At 39.8% G+C, this 21,189-nt stretch overlaps 1 protein-coding gene across 3 annotated transcripts in view; it reads left to right on the top strand.

The window, feature by feature from the left end:
• Window positions 1-21,189, top strand: part of NAV2 (neuron navigator 2) — a 313,572-nt gene that overhangs the window by 194,750 nt on the left and 97,633 nt on the right. For all 3 annotated transcript variants that reach the window (XM_087921262.1, XM_026706454.2, XM_087921261.1), the window contains one exon: window positions 980-1,102. In XM_087921262.1, coding sequence (XP_087777388.1) covers window positions 980-1,102 — 123 coding nt within the window. The remainder of the gene's footprint in view (window positions 1-979; window positions 1,103-21,189) is intronic.

Raw genomic sequence — 21,189 nt, 5'->3', positions numbered from 1 at the left:
GTGGGAAGGGAATTGAGATTTTTCAGTATCCTTTCCCTGGGGTGGGGTGAGAATGGAGATTTTAGTATCCTTCCCCTGCCATGCCCAAGCCATGCCCACCAAGCCATGCCCACAGAACCGGTAGTAAAAAAATTTGAATCCCACCACATATTCTTTACATCCAAAGTCTTTTGTAAATCACATTCTCCAGATACTATCCATAAAACCAAGTAACTCAGTATTCATGTGGAAATGATTCTTTCAAATAGTTCTGAGCTTATTGCCTTTTCTGTGCTTATTTCTCTATCTGAAAACATTAGGGATGGCAGTGCAGTAAAGGAGAGGCCATTGGTTCTCCAAGTATGCATTAACTGAGGCTCTGGATTTGGTGCTCAAACAAGAGGTATAATAGTAACTTGGAAGCTAGTTACTTTATAACTATGAGTAGAATGCTTCCTTAATTGTACTTCATGGAAGCAGTTTATAACAGAAACTTTAACAATTATACATTCCGCAGTACTAAATGTAAGTGTTATTATCTAACCTCTTTAGTTCTGAAGAAAAATGTCAGATTTAAGTCAGTAAGCAAATTAATACTAGCATTTCCTGGTAGAAAATGTTATTAATAGCATATATCTTTGCCAAACTCATTTTTTCAGACTTTTATGTGAGAAATATAAACTAACTAATCGAAAGATATTGCAGTTTGTGCCAGAATTAATCAAATAGGTGGTACATGGTAATCCACAGAATTTAGATCTGTACATATTATTTTGACCCATTTGCCTGCTTAGCTTTTGATTTGTTGCACAGTCAGTGAGATGGTTCAGGCTGAATGTGACATTTTTGTCCATCTATCAAGTCCTTCCCAAGGACTTGGGATAGGCAGATGGGGAAGTTTGATAGTGTTACAGATAACGGTTGCAGGACGTAAGCTGTTCCAAGTAAAGTTGTCTTTTGAAATTGTCTGATGGTGAATTATTGCTATTATTATTTACAGGTATATGACTGATGGTGGATTGGGCCTTTATACTCGAAGATTAAACAGACTTCCTGATGGGATGGCTGCTGTGAGGGAAACTTTACAACGCAACACCTCACTGGGTCTTGGTGATGCAGACAGGTAGGATGATCTGTCTGACTTAAATTTTTTCAGTTTGAAATATATTTCACTGCAGATACAAGACAGAAATGTATTATTTTAAAAAAATAGCACTGCAAGGCAGAAATATTCAACTTTAAATGTTGCTGTTGTATGGCTGAAATATTTTGACAAAAATTGAACTACGATACAGCAAGTAAAGTAAGGACAGAAATGTATTCTATACAATAACACAAATGAATGTCATGTTCATAATTCACTATTAATAGAATAAAATTCTAACCAATGAAAATGTAATAGCAACAAAAATGTTGGAATATCTGAAGAGCAGTAACTGCTGTTCTCTATTCTAAGAAGACTCAGTAAACATTAGACTTTTCCATTCTATAAGGAATAAACAAATAGCCTCTATAGAAGAATAGCTCCATAGAACATACGGAGCAAAGGTACAATTCTTCCTTCCTTTTCTAAACTAATTAACAAACTAAAATACAAATTCATACTGTAGTATTAATGGGTACTTTCAAATTTAATAACAGCAATAATAGCAAAAAGGAGAAAATGGCTTGAAAAATTATCTTATAAAAAGAACAATTTCAGAAATGTTGTCCCCATGGCAAACAAGACTTTCTGCTTACCTTTTTGTTGGCTGGGGGTGGGTGGGGGGAACACCCTAATTCAAGTAATGAAAGACAATGCATCTCAATAATTTTTTTCTTATAAAAGTATGTGGATAAGTTCAATTACAAAGCTTTGTCCCCCCAAAAGTCTCCTTTATTTAAAGTGGCTTCACTGAGAAGCTTTCTTTTCATTATTATTATTTCCCTCAACCCATTGTGAGATAAGTACAAATGGCATGCAAAAGTATATGTACAGATTGTATTGTTTTAAGTTAGTGTGTGTGTGTATAAATATAAATATTACAGATTTAATTTTATTTTTGCAAGATGTTTCATGCCTTCTTCAGCAGACGATCAGGTAGACTGTTGTTACTCCAAAGCACAGGACTATCAAGAAAATAAGTTATGTATTTGGAAATTTACTCTCCCTTGTCAGAGATAAGAAAATTAATATGAAAATGTATCTGTATCTTTATCAAATCAAATAGATTAAACATGTATCAATTATTACATAATGAGTTAATTTTTCCATTTTAAAATACTGTGGCGTTGCCTCTGTAAATTCAAATTTTCCTGAAGTCTTAAGTTTTCTATTATTTTCATTATAGTAAATTAGAACCTGTAAAAAATAATTCCAGTTTATTATTGGCATACAATATATACATAATGTGAATTAAACCTTAGCTAAGGCTGACACATCAGTAATACATTTGATTACTATAAAAGGGTTTGAACTCATGAAATAATTAAAAATAACAGACATTTTTTTCGTTAGGGTGCGATGACAAATAAAGCTAATTTCTTGGTCTAATATTGTTCCCTTTTATTAATAGCAAATTTCTAGACTTTTACGATTGAGGAGAAACCTGTCCACTGTAGCTTCCATCAATCTGGTATCTACCAGTTATGTTAAACTGCAAATCTTGTAGTTCTCAGTAAAGGAAAAACTGGTAGGAAATTATGGGAATTGTACTTTGATGTATTTGAACAGGACTGGGTTGTGGAAAGTTGTGTGGTGGATAAAGATTTAGTTTGTGCTTTGTTTTTTGTTTTGTTTTTGATGGAATTGTGTGGAATTTGAGTCTCCTTGTATGCAAAGCATTTATCTATAGCTCCTCTTATAATAGGTACTTCGTAGGATACAAAAATTTATTAGCATGTGGGTTCTCTTGGCATGTTCCAAAAGCATATTTAATCCACCAATACATGTATTCTTCTCTGATGGGCATTTTTTTTCATACTACAAACAAGGTGTTGGGTGAAATACAAACATTAGCTGTTGGTAGAGAGCTTATTTGTCGAGCTGATAGGTTTATTGAAAGACTTCTACACAACTTTTGCAGCTGGAATGCAAGCAGACAAGGAGATGTTTTATCTACTTTTTCTTAAGTCAAATAAAAAAGGGGCAGGGGAGAGACAATACAACCTTGAAGGATTGATCCATGATGTTGGCTTAGCATCCAAAGGTGCACGTACACTCAGATAAGGTTTATTACAATTATGAGTGAAGTTTTTTGGTTGGGAGAGAAAATCCTATTGCTACTCATTTATTCCAAGCTAGAAAATCCATGTGCAAACTCTGAACTTTAAAACTTGTGTTTGGGGGAGGGGGGGGGATAATCTTTTGAATGTCGAACTAATGCTTGGTTTCTTGTGGAATGTCAGGCCTTATTCAAATATATTTTCAAATATACTTTCCATGGAACACATAGAAACCAGAACAGCATAAGCAGCATCCATATGCTTAAATATACATAAATCAATTAAGCGATAAATGCATATATTACAGATTTGACTTGAATTACAGTGAAGGGCATGCAGATTACCTGTGTAGCGCTTCCCATCACCCAAATTGTTGTAGTGATAAATGTACTTAGCAGACTTTGCTTAAATGATTCTTTCTTCAGTCTGCTGCCTTCTGCATTGCTGGAGATTTGAAATCCCACGGATATGGATGATCAGGCTCAGAAAAGCTGTGATATAGTAAGATGGCTCATAAGAAGGCCACAGCTTTTTTGTGTAAAACTACATAATGTTGTGATAGAAGAGGAGATATTTTATCAGTCTTTTAATTCTACTATGATATACTATACTATCCAACAACCATAATGGAAAATGTGCAAATGTTTTTAGTTAACTGAATAAACTAATCAGCTGAGCTTGGCTCATTAGTTAAGCAGAATCAGGCCTGATTGCAAGACAGGAAAAGCTGCAGGCCAGACTGGGAAGTCCTAAGCCATCCTGGAGGAAAAGAAATGGCAAACTACTTCTGAATGATTGCCAAGAAAACAACATAGGCATATCTGTGAGATCACTAGAGTTGATATTGACTCAAAGGAGACTTTGTCTGAAGTTGGAAGAGTCCAAAGGCCTTACGCATACGACTATATACATGCATAGTGTGAAAACATACCTCCCTAATTCTAGATCATTGCATAGGGCTTTGAGTATGAAACTCCAATCTCAATCCATTTTAAGAAATAAGCTGCTTTCTATTCTAGGTTGTGGACCTTTGGGCTACCTCTGAAACTTCAATAACTGTCAGTTTTAATAGAGTCTAAATCAACTATCCAGTATTATATCACTTTTTAAAAAATAAAAATAAAAAATAATTGTGTATAATTAACAAGCAATTTAGAATAGATATGCCATATTACTAAATGAATGGCTTCAGATATTGATAAATACCTTTCTTATGATTTAAAAACTAGATTAATTAGCAAAAAGATATTTCAGAGTTTATTGGATTTATCTATTAAAAATAGTTTGAAGTATCCACAGGGACAAATGCCATTTTGGGTATATTTTTAAACCTCTGTAACCACAGACCATATATTGTTATCAGGGATGTCATGATGTACCAGAATTCTGGGCTTCTGTAAAGTTACTCTCTAAAGGCCTCACTCTCTTATTTATTGCCCTTCTGCCATCAAATAAGAAATGAGGAAATGGAAAACTGGATGAAGAGCTTATGTTATTCTAGGTCAGGGGTGTCAAACTGATGGCTCATGGGCTGGATGCATCATGTGCAGGCCATGCCCACTCCAGCTCCATGAATGGGAAAAACATTGTGAAATGTCACATGACAGCAACGTGACGCCTCGAATTTGACAGCCAAGTTCTAGGTGAATTAGGTGTAGAATGCATTGAACAGCTGAAGAAGCACATAGTAAGTATGATGGAGGAAATAATAGTCAGAAATAGGAAATATTATCCTCAGGGATTGCCAAGGAGAAAAAAATACATGTACCTCCAATCAATTTTATAAAATTTCACCTCCAGTCCTCCAAACTATCAATAATTCACTTTAATTTTCCACCTGAATGAAGTCAGGGCAAAGTATGTGAGAATTTTTTGCTCACTGCTAATCAAAATAAATCAGTAAAAGAGCAAATGATTCAAATAAATTTGTTCTTGAGAAAGAATAGATATTTTTATCCTGCCTAGGAGCATATTTAAGATATTTGGAAAACTTAAGGCCCACCATAGGTGGGCAATGTCAGTATCTCAACTGCCACCTCATCATTTTGTGTGGCTGTGTGTTTTAATGCCTTGGGATTGGGAAGTGAGATGTTTTTCGTGTTTTCACAATACTTAACTATTCTAGACTGAGTTTTCTGTACAGTTTTTGATTTCCCACCATAAGAAGGTAGGAAAGCATGCTGCCAATTTTAAGCAACTATAGTCAGAGCTTTCTAGATAAACAAATAAGTCTTCAAGCTTCCTTCCCTTGAACAAGACATTTTGGCATAGATCTCCTCTAGTGCTTTTTAGGGTTATGGGAGTCATAGTGCAAAGAGTTAAATGGCACCAGGTTGCTCCACTTTTTAAAAAGATTTTACACAGGCCACTTTTAAATCTTTATAAAGTTTGCATGCTCCAAGTTAGAGACAATTCAAGACTGAACTGACATTGCACCGTAAGAAAGAAAAGAAGGCATCTTTGGCTAATGTTTTTGCAATGAAGTTTCTGTAATGTTTCCAACTGCCTAGTTTGCATGTCCAAGCTAAAACCTAGCTTGTAAATTGTAGACAGAATGACGATTTCTTGCTGTTTATTGTATTAGCCTTCCACATAGCTCTACAAGATGCATTTCTTCCTATAGCAGATCAGGAGCTGTGAAAGTAGAAAATCGATTCAATGCCTGATTGTTAGGTTAATGGGGATCATCACAAAAACAGCTGAGCTTCACAGTTCATTTATCTTTTAGTGTGTGCAAGCATGCATGCTGTTCACAGTAATTAGCATTTGAACCCCTTTTTATATTTAGCTTTATTGTTTATAGTTGAGAGGATGCCAAGTAACCAAAAATAGCTTGAGCTTATCATTAGTATTGCATGAGTATAACCATGAAATTGTGAAACCTGGTTCATCATTTGGAATTCTGTGAGCTTTGCATTTTCCATGAGGGAAAAATGATTATCTAAATGAGATAGGGCATGGCCTACAAAAGGTTCTACATTAGAAAAGCCCTAATAAAAACCACTTGGCAACAGAGGATTAGCATTTATAAGAGAGCAGGGTGAGGTGAGGCAGACAGAACATCCACAAACAAGATGCGGAGAAAAGAAATGGAATATATCACATTTGGACTAGATAACCCTTCCAACGTTGTTAGTTTGTTCAGTAGAATTTCCATTTTTGATCAAATCCAAGCTATAAAGACCTTAGAAAACATACTGTGTAATTACAGGACTGCTTTAAGACAAGAGATTTACTATCCTAAATTACAGGTAAAGTTTGATCAGTTTGGTCCAGTGGTTTAGGAGCCAGGATAGAAAGCAGAAAACAGTGAATTCAAGTCCTGTCTTACCCATGAAAGCCAGCTGGGTGATTTTGGACCAGTCACTTATTTCTCAGTCCAACCCACCTCAAAGAGTTGTGCAAAAAATGGGAGAAAGAAGGAGTATTAGATATGTCTAATGACTTATTTGACTTATTTATGAAAAAAAATAAATTATAAATACTTCTAAAAAGTTTTATGAAAGCAACAACTTTATGGAACTAATGAAGACTAGGAAGTATCTTTATGTAAGCAAATATGTTTTCCACATAAACATCTGGTTAAGAAGTAATAATTAGAAGGCTATGTGATGCTTGAATTCAATTCAGAAGAGATATTTTGGGACATACTGTGAATGCAGCACCTGCCTACAACTTATTAAAGTCACCACATCTGTTTCCAGGATTAAATTGCTGGGTTTTGCTTCCACACATTCCAAAATAATTATTCTAAACTGAATCCATATTGCATAGCCCTTGTTTTAGTTCTTACTACATGATCCTTAATGTTGAAAGAGAATAAGAATGTAAAATCTTGAGTAAGGGTAGATTATGGACTATTCCTTGATATTAGTTTAAAATATTGTCTCAACTCTTACTGGACTTTTGCTTTGTTCCTTTCTGATCTGCTGTTGGTTGTTTTTTATCATTACTCTGTTCTTTTACAATCTTATTATGTAATCTGTTGAGATTTGTAATTGGGATGGTATATATGTGTATTACATAGCTAAATATATACATACTTTGTCAGATTAAGAAAAGTATGTTCCTTTATCATTGATCAGGTTGGCTGTAGCAGATGGAAATTGAAGGCCAAATTTAATGAATATTAGCTTGCCTGTCTCTGGGATGAATTGTTTCAGACTAAGAATAGGAAGAATTAGATTCAAATCTACCATGAAGCTTTTGCTGCATAACTGTATCAATTTCTCTCAAATGTTCTCCACAAATTTGTTATGCAGGTAAAATGAGACCAGGGAAAAACCACATACATTCTGATTAGCAAAAGAACCATACAAAAAATAACACATTAAATGAAGTTTAATTTTGAGGTATGAGTTGCAAGGTATATTTTGCTTTATAAATTAACAAAATTTGGATCTGGTCAATATCTGGATGAGTTACTAACAAGGATAGCTTGCATGCAACCTTGAGGTCTATACAGTAATGAAAGAAAGATGGATATATATGTACTGAATGCATATAATAAACATAACTTAGTGTTAAGTTTGGGAAATGAGAGGCTGAACCAGAGCACGAGTGCAACAATACTTTATTATAGCAATAAAGGACTGACCGTGCTTGCCAAGCCTGGAACTGGCTCGCAGCGATCAGCAACTGGTTGGACCCGCAGCCTGCTTTTATAGCTGGCTGCTGGGGAGAACCAACCAATGAGTGAGGGGAAAACGCCCCGCAAAGTGAATGGACCTGAGTGAGAACTCCTAGAGTTCCAAGGACATAACACCCCTTCCCCCAGATGCGAACACGTATAGTCTTTGAGGTAGACAGGAGGTTTATGCTGGCGCCCAGACGGCGCAACTCTGGTGGGTTGTCTGTCAGCTCAGAGTCTGTAGGGGAAGGCAGGATCGGTAGGGAGTCACTAACACGCCCCTCGGATCGGGTTGGTTCGGGACTCGTAGGGCTGGTCACTGGGGACGTGCTCCCGTTGGCGGGTTCAGACTGGTCAGCCATCTGGATGCCGCTGTCCGTGTTGGATTCCCGGAATGGCTGCTGGCGTAAGCTGGTCACGGGACTGATGCTGATGTGGGGTTGATGCTGAGGCCTCGCTCCGGTCTGCAATTCTGGGTCACTGCTGGCGAGGATGCTGTGGCGCCTGCGCAGCTGGTCCAGGTGCCTTCTCCATACTCGGCCGTCCTCCAGTCTGACTCGATATGACCTGGGTCCGGTGATGGCCATGATCTCGCCGGGATCCACAGAGGGTCTCCAGCGAAGTTCCTCGCGAATACGGGTTCCTGTAAGATAAAATGTCTAACCCCGATGTGGAAGCGAGGGGGAGTCAGGCAGTAATGTGGGTGAAGTCTGTCCAATACAGTCCTCAGGCGCCTGCCCATCAGGAGCTCAGCTGGGGACTTATTGGTGACTGAACACGGGTTGAGTGCTGGCTCATCAGGAACGCGATAGTTTGTGGTGCCAGTCATCCTTGCTGAACCTAGCCAAGGCTTCTTTGGTGGTCCTGACGGCTCTTTCAGCCAATCCGTTACTGGCAGGATGAAATGGGGCCGTGAAAATGTGGCGGATGCCCAGGATGGCAGCGAAAGCGGCTGAACTCGGCTGATGCGAACTGTGGGCCATTGTCGGAAACAATGGAGTCGGGCAGCCCGTGTGTTACAAACAGGCGAGTTAATACCTTAGTAATTGCGAGTGTGGTGGTCGTGGATAGCTGTGCCACGTCAATCCATTTAGAGTAGGAGTCCACGACCACTAGGAACATTTTCCCATGCAATGGGCGGCTAGGTCGATGTGAATTCTGGACCACGGAGCGCTGGCGCTTTCCCCTTAGTAGGGGTGGCAATAGGAGGAGCTGGACGGGATTCCTGGCAGGGGTTGCAGGAGCTTACCCATCTGATGATGTCCTCGTCGAGGGCCCGGCCACCATGCGGCCCAGCTGCGTGCTAATGCCTTCATTCTGGCGATGCCAGGGTGCCCCTCATGCAACGCCTCCAGAACTCGGTGCGCAGTGAGGTCGGGATGACCTTTCGAGTGCCACAGCAGACAGCCCTGCAGACTGGATAATTCCTGCAGGCGGGTCTTGAAAGGTGTAAATTTGTTTTCAACATCACCACCCGGCCCACCCCCTCCTCACCCAGTCCAGTACCTGGGCGAGTGTTTTGTCTGCCTTGGTTTTAGCAGCGATGTCAAGGGCAGTGATGGGGAGGTCCAATTGGGTGACCTCAAAAATAGCGTGGACTGGAGCAGGGTCTTCCAGCTGGAGCCGGCAAGGGGCAGCGGCTGAGAGCGTCAGCGTGGGACAATGTTTTACCTGGGCGATTGTATGAGTCTATACGAGTAGGCCGCTAGGAAAAGGTCCATCTCGTCATTCTAGGAGAAAGGACTTGGGGGTCTGTTTGTCCCCAGCTAGTAGACCCAGGAGGCTTGTGATCCGTGACCAGCTCGAAAAAATGGCCAAGAGAAATTCGTGAAATTTCTTCACTGCTGCAACAGCTGCTAGAGCTTCCTTATCGATCTGGCTATAATTTCGCTCTGTTGCAGAGGCGTCCTGGAGAAAAAAAGCAATGGGAGCCTCGGAGCCATTGGGGAGCCTGTGGCTTAATACTGCCCGATTCAAAAGGGATGCATCTGCTGCTAGCACTAATGGAAGGTTGGGGTCGAACTGAATAAGGACCGCCTCTGGCGTGAGTAGTGATTTGTGTGTGAAAAGCAGAGTCTTCTTTGTGACCCCAGTGCCAAGGTGATTTTTATCCAACAGTCTGTGTAGGGGTTCTGCCACTGATGCTTTATGGGGCAGGAAGGACGCGTAAAAGTTCAATAGCCCCAGAGAGGCCTGCAGCTCAGTTTTGGAGGTTGGAGTGGGTGCCTCGTGAATTGCCTTAACCTTGGACTCCAGGGGGTGGATGCCTGAGGCGTCAATTTTATAACCCAGAAAGTCCACCTGTCTAGTGGCAATGGCACATTTTTCTTTTTAATTTGAGGCCATGCTGTCTGAACCTCTCTAACACTGCTCAAACTCTCTGGAAGAGTTGGGGTCTGTCCCTGGCCGAGACTAAGATGTCATCGAAGTAGGGTACTACACCAGGAGGCCCTGCAAAATCCGCTCCATGAGGGATTGAAAAATGCCAGGGCAACACTTACGCCAAATTGGAGGCGCTTGCACCGGAAAGCACCCCTGTGGTGACGATGGTCTGGAGTTCCGCTGTTTGGCTGTCAACAGGGAACTGTTGATACGCTTGAGACATGTCCAATTTGGCAAAAATGCTGCCAGGTTCAAAAGTGTGCAATAAATGCTGAATGACGGGCACTGGGTAGCGCTAACTTGTAAAACTTATTAATTGTGGTCTTGTAGTCCGAGCAAATTCTCAGGCTACCGTCTTTTTGAGGGGTGTGACAATGGCGTCTCCCATTTGGCGAAATCTGTTGGCTCAATGACCCCTTGTTTTAATAGTTTATCCAATTCTGCATCTAGTTTTGGCGAATAGCGAATGGGACTCTGTGCGGTTTTAGCCTGATTGGGACTGCCTGGGGTCGACTGAGAATGAGATAGGGGTACCGTTATAACACCCAGCTCATCGCTGAATACATCTGAGTAATCAGCGAAAGGAGTCAGTGTCAGAGGTTGAGACAGCATGGACTCCTGTTAGCCCCTAGGCGAGATGGGGAAACCAATCGAGCCCCAATAATGTGGGGAGATTGCTGTTAACTACCACTAGAGGTAGGTGACCTTTGAAAGCTTTAAAATTGACAAGGAACTTGCCTCTGCCGATTACAGGAATGACCTTCCCCTGGTAGTCCTTCAGGCTAAACTGGCACTTCTGGAGCCGGCTTGTTGATAGGCTGGGCTGTAGCCTCTTGAGGTGCTCCACGAGATAATTGAGGCGCTGACCCTGTGTCAACCTCCATGCGCGGTTTACCTTCTAACAAAACGGAGAGAGAGATTTTACTAATGGTATGGCAAGTGTGTTTAGCATGGTGGTGAGTGCGACAGTTCAATACTTGCCTCTGAGGTCCAGAGTGTGAGAAGGGGGTGCCTTTGTGCTGAGTTTTGAGGGCTTGGCAGACTCTCGCGATGTGTCCCCTTTGTGGCAGGTGTTGCAGGTGGCTCCTTTGAATTTACAGGTGGCCCTCGGATGAGATCCACCACAGGCTAGGCACAGGGTGATGTGCTTGGGTGGACCTGTGTTTTCTTGCTTGGCTCCTACCTGCGGATGCCTGGCATTGGTGAGGCGGTGGATGTCGTTTTCATCACTAAGGGCTTCCTCTGCTACTACCTCCTTGGAGTGGACTGGAACTGTCGTTAGCTTGGAAGCTGGGCCATGGATTTCGGTGGCTGAGTGTGCTGCCAGTTCTGCTGCCAGGGCCTCCTCGGCCGGCTTGTGCGAGGTTGAGGTCCTTCTTAGCTAGTAAGGCGCCTTTGGAGGTGTAGATCCTTGACCCCGCAGACTAGTTGATCGAGGAGCATGTCCTCCAGGTAGGTTCCAAACCCACAATGGAGTGCTGCTGTCCTGAGGGCTGCCATGTACTGGTTGATGGTCTCTCTGTCTGACTGTTTCCTCATATGGAAGGTGAATCGCCTGGCAATCTGTGAAGGTCTGGGAGAATAATGGTTAGTAAGGATTTCTAACAGTTCAGACCATGGGCGTTTTTAACTCACGTGGAGCCACGAGAGCTGTGGCAGTGTCAAGGCGATGGCTCCACAGTAGATTAGGAAATATGATTTTTTCCGGTGCTCCCCAGCATCAGCCAGCCCAATTGCGTCGATGTAATGGTTAAAGCGGTTCTTGTATGATTCCACTTCTCCTCATCCGGTTTGACGCTGGGAAGACTGGATTGGAATTCATAGTGATAAGATCGGTTGTAGAATCTGTGGAAAAATTCTCTCTGGGGCAGCAGCAAAGTTTCTAGTGCCTGTGGTAGGCAAGTGATTTCAGCTCTGAGGAGGCTTTGTCACAATCCTCTCTCTCTCTCTCTGGGCAAAACACGAGGTTAGGCTGTCAGCCGTTGGCAGCGTTTTGAAATTCGCGCCTTCGTGGGCGTCAGTGACTTGACTTACAGCACCCGCTGTACCTTTTAGGTTTGAAATTCAAATGACAGCCGTTTGAATTTCGCGCCTAAACAACAATGCTCAGCGGCTGCGGCTCGCAGCTTCACTTTTCCTGTAGCTGGGCTAACAAGCGGCTACAGGCGCTTCTTACTATCGTTCGGCTGACCGCTTTCTCTGGCTGCGGATCAGCGTTAGCTTCTCGTTGCTTGCTGACCGCTTTCTCTGTCGGCGGATCAGCGTTCGCTCTCGTTGCTTGCTGATCGCTCTCTCTGACTGCGGATCGGCGGCTAGTGACTCAGCGGTTGCATGGTGCTTCTGGTAGCCATCCCATCCTCGTCGCCAGTGTTAAGTTTGGGAAATGAGAGGCTGAACCAGAGCATGAGTGCAACAATACTTTATTATAGCAATAAAGGGCTGACCGTGCTTGCCAAGCCTGGAACTGGCTCGCAGCGATCAGCAACTGGTTGGACCCCGCAGCCTGCTTTTATAGCTGGCTGCTGGGGAGAACCAACCAATGAGTGAGGGGGAAAAACGCCCCTGCAAAGTGAATGGACCTGAGTGAGAACTCCTAGAGTTCCAAGGACATAACACTTAGGTTTAGCCGGAATATGTAAATAGCACTGCTATATAAACATCATTTAGTGTGCTTATATCCATGAATTCAAAAGGACTACACTATAACCCTAAATTATTTCCATTTTCCTCATGGAAAAAACAAGTCAGATAGTCAAAACCAAATAACTCTATAACTAGTCCTAGAATACTTTTGTGTGTGTGTGTATGTGTGTGTGTTTCATTCTTGCAATTAACATGGACACTCTTCTGGCATTTGTCTCCAAGTATTTGTTGACACCCTGGTCCTTGGAAAAGTACATGTATCCAAAATTAGCCCCTCAAACTGTACTATATGAATGTTTAAAGTTCCTGTAATAGAAAAATCAAAGGGCCACTTAAATGTTCAACCCAGCAAATCCCATTCCTCTGCTAGCTGTCTGGTTCAGTTTTTATCAGCAAGCTCAAAATCAACTCTACTCTGAAAAAAAGATATAGGTCTTTCTTTGGGCCATGGAGATAATCTTTCCCTGCCTTTGTAAGATAGCATTTACCTTGAAAAATCAAATGCCAACAGAAGAATAAAGTGGGGGGGACGGGGGACGGGACTGTTTTTCATTCCTGAAACTCACTGCTAGAAATACCATAACTGAAGATACTGTTAATTTTATGAGTGGGGTTTTTTTTTGGGTGTTTGAGTGAACCCACTCATTCTTCGTTCTATATTGATTGGAATTCCTGTCACTGGCAATATGTTAAATTCAGGGTGTCTCTCAGGGTGTATGGCATAATGTATAGCAATTCCTCAGCCCCACAGGGATGTTGTTGGGGGGAAGTTCTAGAAGAGGAAGTAGTACATATATGTCTCTGGAGATTACTCAATCATTCAGGTCATGCCCCAAAAAAAAAGCATGGACTTTCTTGGTTTTTTGAAAATATTTCACTTCTCATTCAAGAAGCTTCTTCAGTTTTGCTTCTCATTCCTCAGCTTCTTGGATGAGAAATGAAATGTTTCCAAAGAAACAAACGACATCCAATTGTCTTTTGGGAAACAAAAGCACCTTTGGGATATTGTGTGTGTGGCTTTTGCAGCTGGAGAAAGGATGGGATATAAAACAAGCAAACAAGGCCCTTGCCTTTTCTTTCAAGGCCCAAGGATAATTTACATTTTCAAGTTGACTAATATGAATACACCTATATGGTATTTAAATAGAGTGGGATGAGGTGTGGGGTTTTTTTTTTTTTCATGATGCAGAAATGCTTTGTCACTGTCTTCATCTGAGATTCTTTTGAACTTCCCAATCTAGCTATGATAGATTTGTCAGAGAAAGAGAATGGTGCTTTGCATATTATTAGAAATATAGAACTTTTGCACATTTACTCCTTATTGGTGAAACAATCCTTCCTGCTCTCTACTGTAGTGAACTTAGCAGAAGGATCAAAGAATTCTTGCCCTTAGAAACAAATGGGATGCTTAACATATCCAATTGTGAAGATTTCCATAACCAAGGCTGTCCCCCTTTCCTGAATAATTCTGGTTTATGAAACCTAGCCTGGTTATGAGCACAACTTAACATAGCCCTTGGATTTGAGCTTCCCAGATTATTTTTATCCAAGTATTAACTTGGATAAAAGTTAATTTTATTAGCTTTCTAGATCAGCTAGGTCTTAGTCCACCAAATGCTGAGGGAGAAAAGTATAAACAGTTTTGCTTAATTTTGCTTCCTTGAGCCACAAGGCATGTGTCATGGATAATGGGATGCAAGAATGAATTCTAAAGATGTAAATATATTCTTAGATGGGGATGTTAAGAAACTCTTTTTAAATTACAGTTGCTATGTAATATTATGAGGAGCAAATATCAACTGGACTAGATTACAAATTCTCATTCCATGGATTTCCATTTTTGTGACAACTTTTCATTTTGGGAATATGCATCGGTAAATCCTGAAATGGGACAAGTGTCGTTAGCTTGCTGAGTTCTGGGATCTCGTGATAGAAACTTCCAGGAAAGCACGTATGATATTTGAATGAAAAAGAGGCCACTTCTCCTGTGACTGATACATATGTAATGGTATAGTATGAGGTCTACTGAAGTTCTGGTAATGATCACATTGCTGATTGTCGGGCTACTCTGATATCAGCACATGAATAGTCAGTGAATAGCTTCATAAGTGATAAGTGAGCTAGACGTTTTGGCACTTAAGCTTTAAACTGTTATTTCAGTCAGTCTGTAGAATATCCTGAGAATCAGATGTGATATGCAATTTGAAGTATTTCACTCTATGCTACAACTTGTGTTGTTTTATTTTCCTAAGATAATTGAACCTGTTGTTCAATTGCAATCTCTCTAATGATATAATTTTATGAAATTATTTTTGGTTTGAATTAACTAGGAGATTGAAATAATTTGGATAGAAGGAATGAAAAGTTAGATTTTACTGCTTTCCTTCCCCTTTCTTCACCTAAATATTTTTAAAACAAACTTTTTTAAAATTAAATTAAAAAAAAATTAAATTAAACCGCAAAAAATTTACACCCCCCCCCCCCCCCCCCGTTCAGTGAATACTGCCCCATTTTACAACTTTTTCACCAAAGTTGTTAAGTGGATCACTGCAGTGATTAAATGAATCATTTGGTCATTAAGCAAATCTGGCTTCCCTCATTGATTTTACTTGTCAGAAGTTTTACCTGATTTAATCATGTGACTGCAGGGGATACTGCAGTAGTCATAAGTGTGAGTAATGATGGTAAGTCAGTTTGTCAAGCAGTTGCTAAGCAAATGGTCATTATGGTGCTTATAATGCATCTTTTTTACGGACAAAAATAGTCCTTATTTGCAGGTCCTCAAGTCCAGTAGCCTTCCACCAACAGAAGAGCGATGGAATAGAAGAGTTATTTTGCAAGATCTTCCTCCCTGGAAAATTTTCCTTCTGTTCAGAAGTTGTCAAAATCAAATTACATTATACAAATAGAAGTAGAGAGAGGAGCATTTGATGATTCAAAGAAGAATATTTAATTTCAGAAATTCTGAGTTTCAGTATATAGTCAAATATATAGGATGTTCGTGGACTTTTATTAAACAAGAACATTTCCCAACGCACATGCTCCTAAGTGGCTGTTTCAAATGCTGAATTTGATAATGTCTTTGACTCTAAGCTGCGAAATGGAGAAATTTAAATCTTGAAGTTGTCAATTGACATTTCAAACTGAAGAGAGGTTATGTAATACAGATAGTCCTTGACTTAACAACAGTTCATTTAGTGACTGTTCCAAAGTTACAACGACACTGTAAAAAAGTGACATAGGACCATTTTTCACACTTATGACGGTTGTAGCGTCCCCTGTGGTCACGTGATTTACATTCGGATGCTTGACAACTGACCCACATTTATGATGGTTGCAGTGTCCCGGAATCATGTGGTCCCCTTTTGAAACCTTCTTGACAGGCGAAGTCAATGGAGAAGCCACATTCACTTAACAATCGTGTTTCTAATTTAATAACTGCTGTGATTCACTTAACAAATGTGGCAAAAAAGGTCGTAAAATGGGGCAAAATTCACTTAAATTTCTCACTTAACAATATAAATTTTGGGCTGAATTGTGATCGTACGCTGAGGACTATCTATAAAGATTGTTATTAAACAATAGAAAATTGCCAAGCTTAGGATCTACTACTCATTAAGGTAGTCATCCTCCTACAAAGTTTGGCTTAAATTGTATTCTCTTGTTTACATCTGAAATGAAACAAATCACTCCCTCAGCTCTGCCAAATCACTCTCTCAACTTTGCCATTTCATTCTTTACAAAGGTTCCAATTTTCCCAGTTGCAGGAGAGTCCTTATTTTCTGATTTCTATCTCTGATAAGATAGTGGCTCTGTTTTGCCTTGTTGAGCAAAATAAAACCAATTAATCAGTAGATTTAAGGGTGCATAAGATTGAAGCAGGCATGATATCTTATTTTAGAAGGAAAGATATATCTTTTCCTGGGTGTACTTTGCCATGCATATTTATTCCCAGGATATAAACATTTTAATTTCATTATAAGTCATTTTTAAAAGTAGCTCTGACTAGAAGACCTCCAAGGTTCCTTCCAACTCTTGTTATTCTGTAAAATTCTGTTCTGTTAAAACACCCTCAGCCTTTAACAATAGGTAAGGAACACAAATATTGTTACAAATATGAGTGAAAAATCCCTATTTTAAAATTTTAAATGGAGGCTGGCATGCTGCTACAGTGTATAGACCAGTGATGGCTAACCTTTTTCTTGTTGCGTGCCAAAAATGCGCGCACAGGCGTGCCTCCACCCATAATGCAATGTGTGTGCACTCCCTGCACATGCATGTACAACCCCTGCATGCTCACCACATACATCTGCGTATGTGTGCATGACCCCCCATGCCTCCCACCCCTTGCGCATGTGCGCGCATCTCCCCCTGTGCATGTGCGGCAGATATCTGGCGGGGGATGCACGCACACATGCGCCGTGGCGCTGTTCCAGGTGACCTCTTGTGTGCTGGCAGAAATGGCCACTTCTGGCACCCATGTCATAGGTTCGCCATCACGGATACAGACAGCCCTTAAATAAATAGTATAGAAATACACATTACACTTAAAAAAGAAATGAAGTCTCTCCCCCCCCTGCAGATTTTAGATGCAGATATTGTATATGTGACATATAATTCTGCCAAACAGTAAGTGCATTCATGAGTGGAAGGTCCACTGTAATTTTTGCAAAACGGAGCCATGCCTATCTAAATGTTATACAAGATCCTTCTTAACTTTCTTCTTTCACTAGTCCAATAGAGGGACTAGTGTGGAAAAAACTCAACAGTTACAAGAAATGGCAGGCTCTGAAGCAGAGGGTAGAAGGTAGGAATATGGCTCGGAAGGTCTTAAGCCTGTTGTAGATCAACGCTGCGTTGGTTTGCAAGAAGTGATGGTAGGATAGATAGATTCTTGCTCTACCTGTTAGTTCTGGCTAGTGTGACACTCATTTGCATAGGTAATTAACATATTAATAATATTTCCTCCAGTTTAAAAAGATAGTCATTTACTTTAGGATTTTGGTTGAAGTAGATTCCTTCACATTCATGAAGGATCATCTCAGAAAAAAAAAATACTGATGGCTTGCTTTCCTGTTGTTTAAGGTTTTTTTTTAAGTTTCTCTCTAAAACATTAAAGGAAAATATAGGCCAGAACCAGCACTTAGCCATTTTACCTCTTTCTGAACTTTAATAAAGACTGTGAATTGACAATTGCTGAAGCATAACTGAATCCATTTAAACTCTCCTACAAAAGGAAAAGATAAAGTCAGGCCCTAATGCTAGAGAGATGGATTTTGCTGAAAAACAAAGTGGTCATGTGGTTATAATCATTGATAGATCTATCCTTCCTGTATTTATTTTCTTGCAACTTTGGATTACTTACTTTGGTTTAATGTTTATCAGATTGTATTTCCCAAATAGCACGTTGCTTCCTCTGGTTAAAGTGATAGCACTTGTTAAAAGCCTGAGTGAACAATTTAACAAGGAGTTAAAGAGGAGAGTAGTTTGAGGTGGACATTTTATCTCCCAGCAGCCCCAAAGTAAACATTTAACTCCATTCCTAAGGTAAATAATATTTTGCAGGTCAGGTGAAATGTTTGATTCAGGTTATCAAGTGAAAACCTCCAGGCGCTAGCTGGTTAAGTAATTATGTAAAAACCAACTGAATGAATAAGCAGTGTTGTTCTATATACACTATTTAAATATAAAAAGGGCAATGCAAATCTCTCATGTTACTAAGAAAATAATTTTTTAGTGCATGAGTGGCTTTTGTGATTATAGGGTGTCTATTTATAAACATTCAGTTGTTAATTTTTTTCTTCCATACTGAACCGAAGTATTTAGTCTGATTGCTATGACAATGATACTCCTTTTTCTTTCCCATTGCTAAAGAACAATGAAGTAAAGTTTATTTTTAATACAACGGTTAACTGTCATTTAATTCTGGTAAATAAACTGATACCTGTAAGAAGTTGTTTTGCAATACAAAAGTTACAAAAGACATGTTTGTTGGGCTGTACTTAGCAATAGCAAATTGTGTTGGAACTGGAAAATACTTTTCAGTGTTTTAATACTGAGAGAAATCTTTATTTCTTATTCGTAGAATACCTGGAAAGCAGCTTGCTAGCATTCTTCCCAGTCAGACTTCTACCTTATTAATTTTGCAGTAGCAGGCCTTTTTAACAGAGGTATTATATCTAAATTTCTTTCCAGATGTAGAAGAATAAATTGCATGGCAGTTAGCATTTTTAAACCAGTGGAGATGTCTAGCTAGAACCTTGCATGTGACTCTTTCTATTAAGAATTTCCAAAACTAACTGCTTTATCTTATTTATGATATTTACTTTTTTCTTCAGAATTTTTGAAGAATTTACCATTAGGTATTTTCTTCTAGTTATATGTTTGGAAAATGTGCCAGTCTGTGTTTCAGACAAGGCAGGTTAATAAGAGAGTTGTTCTTAGTACAAAAGAATAAATTAAGGACTTATTCACCATGAAATGAAAATTTGAGGCATTTGATTCTATTATCTATTAAATATCGATTCTATTTGTAGGTTTGGGTCCATTTCCAATAGCACTCCATGAAGTTGATGTTTTTATCTTGCCTTATAAAGCTGCTAAGTATCTCTAAAAGCAGGAAATGATTGACTGGGATTCACACATATCAAAATGGCACTGATATTCTTAAGTGATAATACACTGATGTTAAAGCTTTTTGGTTCTGTGTGTCAAACATTGGACAATGTCTAATTTGGCTCTACTGCTATGTCATACCCAACACCTCCCTGAACAAAATATATATTCACTTATTTAAAAAATGAATTTATTAAAAAATACAGTCCAATTCATGTGTGTGATTTCCTGCATTTGCCACTTGCCACTTACTTCAGCTTCTGACCTCCCAAGTGGCATGAGGCCTTTGTTCTTGAGCCTTGGTGGCACAGTGGTTAGAATGCTGTATTGTAGGCTAACTCTGCCCATAGCCAGGAGTTCAATCATGACTGGCTCAAGGTTGACTCAGCCTTCCATCCTTCTGAAGTTGGTAAAATGAGGACCCAGATTGTTGGGGGCAATATGCTGACATTGTAAACCCCACCCAGAGAGTGCTGTAAAGCAGCATGGAGTGATATATAAGTGTAAGTTCTATTGTTATTGAATTGGCTTCAGAAAATGTTCTTCCATGGCTTCCACAGCGTCTGAAAACTGCATAAAATCATGGTCATCTCTCACACAATTTTTGGAGGCTCTGGATACTTTCTTGTCCTTTTGTGCAATTTCCAGAGGCTCTGCAAGAGCACACCCCATTCTCATATGACCCCAGCAGCATCTGAAAATCAAGAGAGGATGGAGGGTTCTTTCAAGAACCTATGCTGGTAAATTCTGGCATGTCACCCAAAACATTGTAGTGTGTTATAGTTTTGTCCACTACAGAGAGCCATGGTGGCGCAGTGGTTAGAGTGCAGTATTGCAGGTTAATTCTGTTGATTGCTGATTTCCGGCAGTTTGGCAGTTCAAGTCCCACCCGCTCAAGGTTAACTCAGCCTTCCATCCTTCAGAGGTTGTAAAATGAGGACCCAGATTGTTCGGGGCAATATGCTGACTCTGTAAAACTACTTACAGAGGGCTGTAAAAGCACTGTGAAGCGGTATATAAATCTAAGTGCTATTGCTATTGCACATTTTGTGTAAAATGTATGTCAAAAGCAGCCTCTTCAATTCTTGATGTTTTAAAAGCTATATCTGGGGAATTTGGGAGTCTCTACCTTTTTCATTAACCTGAACTACAGGAGGATTAGGGATAGATATAAATTATATAAGTCGCCACAACGCAAGTAATGACACCCAGACAAAATGAAAAGACCTGTTGTTTCAAACTAATTAACTTGAGAAAGAATCTACGTTGGAAAGGGGGGGAAAGTCTGTCACATTTCTAATAGATTACTTTTTAAGTGAGAGTAGTATCATTAAGGGGGGAAGTAGCAAAGGTCTGTCATGCCTGTACATGTTAACTAGGAGGAAATGGAGCTATCCAAATTCTTGAATTACATATTTTTCATCTTGCTTTAAATCAAAAAATAGTAGTGATATAACCTTTTAAGGGAGAAAAATGTGCAAACTCCATTTTTTTTTTTGCCTAATCAAAAGTTGTTTTAGATTCACATGAAAGTGGCAGTCTGCTCCAGTGAACATTGGAGAAAATATTGGTATCTGGATACAGTAAGGTCTACTTGAGCTTCATTTTAAAGTGTTGAAAAAAATATAAGAATTGCTGCAGATTCATATTTTACAGACCCACATTAGCCATTGTTTGTACCAGTTCCAAATGAAAGAACCCAAATAAGGTGTGTATCTTCCTACATGTATAACAAA

The sequence above is a fragment of the Pseudonaja textilis genome, chromosome 1 (genome assembly GCF_049901715.1).
Source record: "Pseudonaja textilis isolate UNSWEBS1 chromosome 1, rPseTex1.2, whole genome shotgun sequence".
Classification (NCBI taxonomy): domain Eukaryota; kingdom Metazoa; phylum Chordata; class Lepidosauria; order Squamata; family Elapidae; genus Pseudonaja; species Pseudonaja textilis.
Note: the sequence above shows the minus strand (reverse complement) of the source record. Positions and strands in the feature narration are given on the sequence as shown.